General features: G+C 33.4%; 1 protein-coding gene across 1 annotated transcript; it reads left to right on the top strand.

The window, feature by feature from the left end:
- The first annotated feature begins 453 nt into the window (after positions 1-453).
- On the top strand, positions 454-6,322 carry LOC109070854 (gastrula zinc finger protein XlCGF49.1-like). The gene is made up of 3 exons (XM_042721276.1): positions 454-605; positions 4,052-4,273; positions 4,570-6,322. The coding sequence occupies exons 2-3, from the start codon at positions 4,216-4,218 to the stop codon at positions 5,205-5,207; spliced, it is 696 nt and encodes a 231-aa protein (XP_042577210.1). The 5' UTR covers positions 454-605; positions 4,052-4,215; the 3' UTR covers positions 5,208-6,322.
- The last annotated feature ends 4,184 nt before the right edge of the window (positions 6,323-10,506 follow it).

The raw sequence follows: 10,506 nt of genomic DNA, 5'->3' as shown, positions 1-10,506 counted from the left end.
CTCCTCTGAGAGTTGGTCATTCTGCCCTCAACAAATCACTTCAAATGATAGGGAAATATGGTTCTGGTCAGTGTCGCGTCTTTTAAATGAAGACTCGTTAAACATACATAACTCACTGGCGATTCCTTGTCGCCTCTCTCGTGACATCATCAACCTTTCGCCAACCTAGAACACCTTAGCAACAACACCACAGTCAGTGCAATAAATGTGGACTTCCAGAAACTGTAGAGCATGTTTCAATCAAAAAACGATGTAATTTCAGTTGGTATAAAATCTTTAACTTTGCCGATTATACTTAACAGTTCTATCAAAGTATATGAAGCTCTGGGTATTTATTATTATTATTTTTTTTTAAAAGCAACAAAGTTATATAAGAAAATATAGAAAAGTAGGGTCTGTTTCTCCTCTGATATCAACGCCTCACACTCCATCCCAGTAGGTGGCGGAATATGCACCAAAGCTGGTTTGCCATCCGCCATTAAACGTCAAAGAAGAAGAAGAAGAAGAATCGCCGTCCACTCTCGAAATTCACTCCCGGGACTCGATCCGTCCCTCCGCGAGTCATCAAAACTTTCGACGCAGCGTTGAGACTATAATGAGGAGAGGTGAGCAATTCACGGCATTTCAAACATGATTTTACACAGTTATTCATGCAACAATATATGAGGTCGTTTCTGCCTTGGTTTCATCGAGTACAGCTCTGTTTGTGTGTTTGCTGACATAAACACTTATGTGACAACAGGCACGTGAGGTAACACCTGAGAGATTTTGTGTTTTTGTTTGTTCGTCTGACTGATTGTTGTTTGGAGGGATGCTGCTGTTACTGAATGTCTCGTAAGGGAAATTGATTATGAAACGATATCAGAATTATTACTGCAGCTTTCCCCGCCGGCTGTATCATATCTGAATCATATCTGAATCATATCTGAATCATATCTGAATCATAGCTGTATCATAGCTGTATCACGTCTGTATCACGTCTGTATCATAGCTGTATCATAGCTGTTTCATAGCTGTATCACATCTTTATCATAGCTGTATCACATCTGTATCATATCTGTATCACAGCTGTATCACATCTGTATCACATCTGTATCATAGCTGTATCATATCTGTATCATAGCTGTATCACATCTTTATCATAGCTGTATCACATCTGTATCATATCTGTATCACAGCTGTATCACATCTGTATCATATCTGTATCATAGCTGTATCATATCTGTATCATAGCTGTATCACAGCTGTATCACATCTGTATCATATCTGTATCATAGCTGTATCATATCTGTATCATAGCTGTATCATAGCTGTATCATAGCTGTATCACAGCTGTATCATATCTGTATCAAAGCTGTATCATAGCTGTATCATGTCTGTATCAAAGTTGTATCATAGCTGTATCATAGCTGTATCTGAAGGGACCGTCTACAAATTCCAGTAACAGTTTTAAAAACGTAAACTACATCTAATCAAAACATTCTTAGGGTATAAATATGCAGATAATGCGGTTTTGATTGAATGTTTCATGTCTTCATAAAATAACTGCATATTGTTAAAACTAATTGTGGTATTGATTTTGTTAAGACTGTCAACTCTGTGGGTACAAGGGTAGGGGAAAGAATATCCTATGAATATTGAACCTAAAACTTGCCACGCTTGACATGGTTAAAATTAAGTATAGATACTGCTTGATATTTCATATTGTGTCATGTGGGACATTTTAAATCTATACATAGGAAGAGATTTATAATAGCCTATAAACACGGGAAACATTAAAATTCAGTTTTGTTTTAGGCTACAGTAGGATTACTGTTTCAATTTCTACACACTGTCTGCTAAAACATCAATAGAAATGTTGACAATAGAAAGACAGACAACAGAAATGCACTGAATGTGTGAATATGGTGAGTGCAATGTTATTGAATGGCATTTTAAACTGATGTGCTTTTTGTGTCAATGCTGTTAATTTTAATATAGTAATATTATGATTTACAAAGAGTCAGAACTGTGTTTTTGTAAGGCTCTGATCTCTTCAAAAGATAGAATTTGGAAGACATCTCCTTCACTTACCTTTTTTTTTTCTTATTTATTTGTCTTTTTTGGACAACAAGCAAAATTCCATTTGTATCATTTTGCACAGGAAAGCATGAAACTTGTACATATGCATGTACCTACATAACCATACAAAATAAAATAACTAAATAAAAAATACAAAAAAAAACACAAAAAGCTAAAGCTTATTATGCCTACCCTTAACTCCACACAAACAGCACTAAGTGACATTAATATGACAATACATGATATTCTCAATGTAGATCTAGAAGAACTAGAAGCAATATTATTATTGCTATTAACATTATCATCACTATTCAGTATATCTTTTCATTACCAATCCTTTATAAAGTATTTTAAACTGTGTTAATGAACTAGCCTTTTTTAACTCATCAGGAAAGCTATTCCAAAGATGAACACCTTTATTTGATGGACAGTTTTTTCTCAAATTGGTTCTACAATATGGCGTATTAAAAATATATGTCCCTCTAAGGTCGTAATTACTGTCTCTCAAGCTGAACATAGCTTGCAAGGACTGAGGGAGGGTATATTGTCTTGCCTTATACACAAGTTTAGCAGTATACAAATCTACCAAGTCATAGAATTTTAATGTTTTCAACTGGGTAAACAAAGGATTCATTGGGGTATTATATGGAGAATGTGTAATTATTCTGATGACCTTTTTTGTAATAGAAAAACTGGAGTAGTTCTAGATTTATATGCATTCCCCCAGATTTCTGTTCCATATGTTAAATATGGAGTGATGAGAGAACTGTACAATATATATAATGCACTTTTGTTCAAAATATATTGCAATTTATATAAAATTGCAATTGTTTTTGATATTTTCTTTTGGAACATTTTGTATATGGTATATCCATGCCATTTTATGATCTATAATCACTCCTAAAAACTTAATGTAATTAACTCTTTCTAATATATTATTGTTTTAATTTTAATATTTTAATATCATATAATATAATTTTTAATTTTAATATCATTTTCTATCAATTTATTATTAAATACCATGATTTTTTTTTAGATAAATTCAAAGATAATTTGAGTCGAACCAGCTCTTTAGTTTGTACAGTTCTCTCTCTACTACCATTACCAACTCTTCCAGATTTTGACCTGAGCAATAAACATTGGTGTTGTCAGCAAACAAAACATAATTGAGTACAACAGACACCATACAAATGTCATTAATATAGAGCAAAAATAACTTCGGTCCCAACACCGAGCCTTGCGGAACTCCACAACTTATTCTCTGCAATTTAGAATCTACACCATTTATGTGTACATACTGAAGCCTATCTGTTAAGTAATTTTCAACCCAAGAATGTGCTATCCCCCTAAGACCATACTTTTGCATTTATGTAATATGATATTGTGATCTATTGTGTCAAAGGCTTTCTGTAAATCTAAAAAAATTCCAACTGTGTACTGTTTTTTTTATTTATTGCTTGTGTAATATTTTCAACTAAATTAATAACTGCCATTGTTGTGGACCTATGTGCTCTAAAACCAAATTTTTGTTCCCTTAAAATATTATTTAATTCTATATAATTATCCAGCCTTTTAACAAATAACTTTTCTAATATTTTGGAGAATTGAGAAAGCAAAGAAATGGGTCTATAATTAGAAAACAAATGCTTGTAACCATCTTTATGTAACGGGAGAACTTTGGCTATTTTCATTTCATTTGGAAAGATACCGGTTTTGAATGACTGGTTACAAATGAAGGTAAAAGGCTGAACAATATTATACATTATTTCCTTAACTATACACATATCAAACCCATTTTTATCTACCGATTTTTTTTCCTTTGCAATATCTCACAATTTTTAATATTTCATTTTCGTTAGTTGGGCTTAAAAAAGTGAGTTTGAGCTCTTGTGGATAGAAGGCTTACATAAAAGCTTAAATGTGTAGATTGCTTAAAAATGACTAAGTTAACTGATGTATTGATTTTGGCAAATCTGCTTCTTCCACGCAGAAATTCATGTTCAGTGAAGCTCCTCTCACAACAATCACACATTCAGCAGTTCAACAATAAATGCTGGAATATTTCCATCAGTTCACAAGTGAAGATGAGCATCAAATCATCAGGAAGAGCTGAAATCTGTAAAGACTGAGTTTATTAAAGAGGACAGAGAGAAGATGAGAGATCCAGAACCCTGCAGAATCAAACACTCTGAAGATACTCAAGAACTAACAGGTTTGTGTTTATTCTTCATGCATCAACAAAATTTCTGTTAGATAATAGTGTAGCTGATCAAACATATTTAATATTTTTCCCTAAAGAAACATGGGATTTGTGTCTATAATGTTTTTAAAATCATAATTTGAAGATCAATGTACTTGCTTCATGAAACATTACAGAGGTGTATGATTAAAACAATAATGTCCAAAATTTTGTATAGCAATTGTCTACAATATTATTATTTTTTTAAATCATGGTACATCAGGGTTACTGAGAGTTACTGAAAATCAACCATTTTACCTTTATTTTAGAGTTGATTGAAGAAAATGAAGAGAATGAAGAATTGAGTGAAATTGATGAGAATAATCATGTCAAAACTGGAGAACAACATTTGAGTTGCTCTCAAACCAAACAGAAAGATTTAATGCACCGAGGAGCCAAGAAATCTTTCACCTGTCCTCAGTGTGGAAAGAGTTTCACATTCAAACATAAAATTAAAGCTCACATGAGAGTTCACTCTGGAGAGAAACCATTCACTTGTGATCAGTGCGGGAAGAGTTTCACACAATCAGCAAACCTTAAGGATCACATGAACATCCACACTGGAGAGAAACCATACAAGTGTACAGTCTGTGACAAGAGATTCAGTCGGTCAAAATACGTGATCAGACACAAGGCAGTCCACACAGGAGAGAAACTGCACACATGTGATCAATGCGGGAAGAGTTTTGCACTAAAACAACACTTTACGGCACATGTGAGAGTTCATACGGGAGAGAAACCGTACAAGTGTTTATACTGTGACAAGAGATTCAGTCAGTCAGGAAACCTGAAGACACACAAGAGGATTCACACTGGAGAGAAACCGTATCACTGCACTGAATGTGGGAAGAGTTTCAATCATTCAGTTTCTCTACACAGTCATATAAAAAACATTCACAGTAAGTAGATCATCTTCAGATCCAGCTCTTTCTGATCTGATGCTGTGTCTTCACCAAATGTGACACAATAATGCATCGTGCAGTGAAATATCATCTGGATAAATCTCTCATTACAAGTGACATGACATAGAAACGTTTATCTGAAGTATTCACAGTGAATAAAGTTCATCTTCAAAACCAGCAGATTCAACTGTGATTCAGATCAACTCAAAGGTGGACTTCCTCCACAAAGAACCAAGTCAGAAAGTTTTATTCTTGTATATCATTTTGTTTCATGATATAAATGATATCAGTGTTTTTTTATGAGTTTCATATTCTGTTCAATTGTCTTATAATGAGATTCGGATCAACTCAAAGGCTCTATTCAGACGGTAAATGTTTCTCCTGACACCTTGAGATTAAAAGAACATGATAATCAATGATGAACTCATGAAGCAGTGGAAGTTCATTCATCATTTCTGTGATGTGAAGCTCAAGTATGATCTAATGATGATGATGTTTGGTTTATACTGTATGTTTATTATGTTTGAACTGAACTAACAGACAGGATCACAACAGTCCTACTGACTTCTGAAGAACCACACACGTCTTTATATTGTTTGTTGTTTTTTATCTTTTATTTCATTTCCAGTTTAACAGACTGAATCTGTATTTTTTTTTACCCTCTTGATTGTCTATCATCTGTCAGCACATCTGTCCTGCAGTGATTGTGATTATTGTTGAGTTTGCAGTGTTTGCTGCTCCTGCTGTGATTCTTCTTCAGATCATCTGTGTAAGAAGATCTGGTGGGTTTTTCAGCTTCACACAATCCACATTCTGTCCAGAGGAGAACTGACCCCTGACTGAACCCGCTCTCTCACAAGTGTTTTTCACTCTCTCTCCATTCTGCCACAGATGGAAGTTGGTTCCTTGCCTGTTGTCTTTGTCTTTAGTTTGGGTCACTTAATTTCTGGCAGGATTGTAGACACTATTTGAGCTGAACTGAGCTGGACGATATAGACATCACTGGGGACTAGTTTCCTCTTGCATTATCAGCACAAGCTTTTCCAGTTTAATTCTGTAAAGCTGCTGACACAATCTGTATTGTATAAAGCATTCTAGAAATAAAGGTGGCTTGATTTGACAATCTGGTGATTTACATTGATCTGTAACATTCTGCAATCATGAAATCAGTAAATGCTTTTGAGATGAATTATTTTGCAGGGAGGAAGAAATCACAACACTGAGAGGAAATAGTGATGAATACAATATTAGAATAAAATACTCTCAACAAACAACTGGCCAGATACAGCAAGATAGCTTTTATTATTATAACTTTTTAATTATTTTACTTTTTATAAAAAAAATAATAAATGAAACTCTCCACATTTCACAACCGTAGTGAGGTGGTGAAGGTAAGAAAAACAGACACAAAATCACAAGTCTTGTGTGTTGAGGACAAGATGCTGATGTGGTTCATGTGTCCTTTCATAGGTTCACTGACGCTGCGATAGCGTTTGCTAAGGAACACCTTCAGTCTTTTCACCACAGCATCTTGTCTTCATTGGCAGCATGCATGATTTGTGTCATTGCAGGTGACATTGTTTCTTTTTTTCTTGTCTTCACTACCTGGCTACTTGCATAAAATATTGAGAGATTCCATTTAAAAATGATTTAAATAAATGTATTTGCATTAAAAAGAAAAGTAAATAAAAATTAAATAAATGACAGCACATTGCAAGTGCTGTCACTTGCGGAAGCACAGGTGTTTGAGAGGGCAAGTGTTGGTCTGCAGCCAGACGCTATTACATTATCCTCTAAACCTCCGGGAATCCACAGTGAGGAACAGTTTGCCAGGTATTTGAGTTAATGAATGAATGAACTTCTTAAATTGATTTGTGTTTCAGTTTGAAGGACACTCTTAAAATATTTGTTTTTACACCAAACCCAAAAATGATGATAGATAGATAGATAGATAGATAGATAGATAGATAGATAGATAGATAGATAGATAGATAGATAGATAGATAGATAGATAGATAGATAGATGAAAAAATGAGTGAGTGAAAAAATCTGGGGTGGGAGGAAAAAATATTTTCCAGATTTTTTTGCGTTGTCTCGCAAAAGGCTTGCATTCCCTCAAGAAACTTTGTGACAGAACACAAAAGTTTTGCGAGGGAATTTTTCAAAACCAGTTGAGCTCAAGGTTTTTTATTTGTTTAGTTTAAAAAAACAACAAAAAAAAACAGTTGAGTTCAGACAAACACTTCCTGTTTACTTTACAGATTGTAATGGTTCATACAGCTGTTCACAATGGAGTGGTTCATAGAGATTTATTGTGAACTTGGACAGAATAATCAGTGCATGCTTATCAAGATGGTTTTGGGACATTCTAAAACACTTAATGTAAAACACTGGATAACTAAATTCAGTGCACACCTTATTAATAAAGCACAGACAAGCAGAATATCCCAGAATTTGAAAGTAACCCTGTAAATTGCACTAAGCGTATCCCCCATAGAAAGAAAACACTCAATTAATGGACTAAGACAGTTTTATAAAAAGTCTGAATTCGGTATACAGTTTATTAATACATTATGAAGGCGGTGATAAAAAATACCGAATATGCTATAGAAAATACTAAAATGATATTCTGTGTACATGCACAGAATATATTTTTAATAATTCATATAGCATATTTGGTATATTATCAGTCTAAACCAATGTTTAGACTGATATTTAATTTACAGTGCTCTCCAGTAATATTGGCACCTGTGGTATATATGAGCAAAAGCGGCTGTGAAAATACATCTATATCGTTTATCTTTTTGATCTAAAAAAAAAAAAATTCACAAACTTCTAATCTTTCATTAAAAGTAAAAACAATTGAAAGTGGAAGGGAAATATTGTAATGAGTTAAATGTTTTTCTCAAATGTATGTTGGCCACAATTATTGGCACCCCTAGATATTCTTATGAGTAACCAATCTCTAATGTATATTCATTTTAGGAGTGACTAGGAGCATGAAATTGTCCAGCCATGACTTCCTGTTCCACAGAATTATAAATATACCGAACACAAATCGGACATCACTAGTAAGCTTTGGGCTGGAAATTTTCCTGGGACCTGGCAACACGGACTACTTCCCTCATTCAGTCAGCGTCGATTGTTGTGGCAATTAAAATTTGTTGGTGATCCTGAAGTCAAGACAATTCAGGTGTTTGCAACGGAAGTCAAAAACTGCAATGACTATAAAATTTTATAAATGTTATAGTTATTTTTCCTGGTGTGAATGAGTGTTGACAGAATATTTTTTATTTTTTTATTTTTTTATTTCATGCATACAATAAAAAGTGTACAATATGTACAACATAAGACAATAATCGAAAGAAAATTGATAATCGAACAACTAAAATTCACCTCTGCTTGAAAAGGAGTGGGATGAAGTTTAACATTTGTTAATTCCCACCCCCTCTTTCAAACTTCTTTATACATCAGTTTACTTCCTTTAGTAATATCCACTTTTTTCCAAAACACAAGCACATATATCTTCATACATTTATACAATATGTTAGCAACAAAATTTCTAGCTTAACCAACTCATTTCCCTTCTTCATTATGACATTCAAAAATCATTTCTTTAAATCTTTTCCTGCTATACTCCTTGACACCTTACTCCTAACATGACTAATGTGAGGTTTCCAATTCACTTTATTGTCAGTTATGACTCCTAAAAATGTTATTTCATTAACCTTTTCAATGTTCACTCCATCCAGCTTTGTTTCAATTTGCAAATTATTTCGACCATTACCAAACATCATCAATTTTTTTAATTTAGTGATAATTTGTTTGTATCAAACCATAGTTTAATCTTCTCTAATTCCTTATTCATCTCCTGCACTAGCAACTGAAGATCACTGCCTGAACAACAAATATTAGTGTCATCAGTGAACAACACCAATTTAAGTGCTTCTGACACTTGACATAAATCATTCATGTAAATAAGAAACAGTTTTGGGCCTAACACCGCTCCCTGTGGGACTCCACAAGAAATTTCCAGACAATCAGAAAAATAATCCCCCAGTTTCACAAACTGCTTTCGCTGAGTCAAATAACTTTTTATCCAGTCTAATACCTTTCCTCGGATCCCATATCGCTCTAATTTTCCTAACAAAATTTCATGATTGATGGTATCAAACGCCTTCTGTAGATCAATAAATATTCCTATAGTATGCATTTTATTATCTACTGAACTTATTTCTTCCATAAAGTCTAATAATGCAAGTGATGTTGCCCTTTTTGCTCTAAATCCATGCTGGCATTCATTTATTATATTATTTTTTCCCAAAAAGTTGTCAAGACGAGTGATAAAAAGTTTTTCTAGAATTTTTGAAAATTGTGGAAGCAGAGAAACCGGTCTAAAGTTTGTAAATTGATGTTTATCTCCTGATTTATAGAGTGGAATGACCTTTGCTGTTTTCATGTGATTAGGAAATGTGCCAGATTGAAATGATGAATTGTAAATATAGTTAAGAGGTTTTGAAATGGCCTCAGTAACACTTCTTACCACTTCTTACCATTCTTTGAATTATCTCACTTTCCTCTACCGGAGAAAGGAACATTGAATTTACATTTCTTTCAATGAAACAATAACCATAACGGTCATTTCTGGGGTCAGGAATATTCTCTGCCAGCTTTTTCCCAATATTAACAATAAATGCATTGAAAGTATTTGCCACCTCTGTCATATTATAAGTGTCTTTGTCTCCCATATTAAAATATTTAGGATAAATTAACTGACCAGAAGATTTTTTTATTACTTTATTCAATATTTTCCACATTTCCCTCACATCAGATTTCTTATTTTCTATTAATTTATTGTAATAATCTTTTTTAGTTTTCCTCAAAATATTAGTCAATTTATTTTTATTTTTTCAACTTATTTTCCGCCTATTTAGTTCTTTGTTTAAAAAACTTCTTATAAAGCAAATTCTTCTTTTTAAGTGCATTTTCTATCCCCTTGTAATCCAGGGATGTCCTTTTTTCTTTGAACTTGTACATATTTTCTTCAGTGGGCAATTTTTATCATATACATTTTTTATGTTTTCATAAACTTATCATAGGCATCATGTACATTGCTCTTATCATATACACTGTCCCAATTTTGTACCAATAAATCGTTCTTAAAAACATTCAAGGATTCTTCTGATCTTAATCTTTTGAATTTGCTTAATTGTTCCTGATGAGGCTTACAATCGCTCTCAAACACTGTAAATACAGGCAAATGATCACTGATATCACTTATTGATATTCCACTTATTGCATCAC

The sequence above is a fragment of the Cyprinus carpio genome, chromosome B3 (assembly GCF_018340385.1).
Source record: "Cyprinus carpio isolate SPL01 chromosome B3, ASM1834038v1, whole genome shotgun sequence".
In the NCBI taxonomy this organism is placed as follows: domain Eukaryota; kingdom Metazoa; phylum Chordata; class Actinopteri; order Cypriniformes; family Cyprinidae; genus Cyprinus; species Cyprinus carpio.
The sequence above is the reverse complement of the archived record's forward strand: the minus strand, read 5'-3'. Positions and strand labels throughout refer to the sequence as shown.

Excerpts from the sequence above, each read along its gene's own strand:
- LOC109070854 (XM_042721276.1), top strand. The coding sequence starts at position 4,216 with ATGAGAGATCCAGAACCCTGCAGAATCAAACACTCTGAAGATACTCAA. Across the intron at positions 4,274-4,569 it reads AGATACTCAAGAACTAACAG|AGTTGATTGAAGAAAATGAA; the intron begins GTTTGTGTTTAT and ends CCTTTATTTTAG.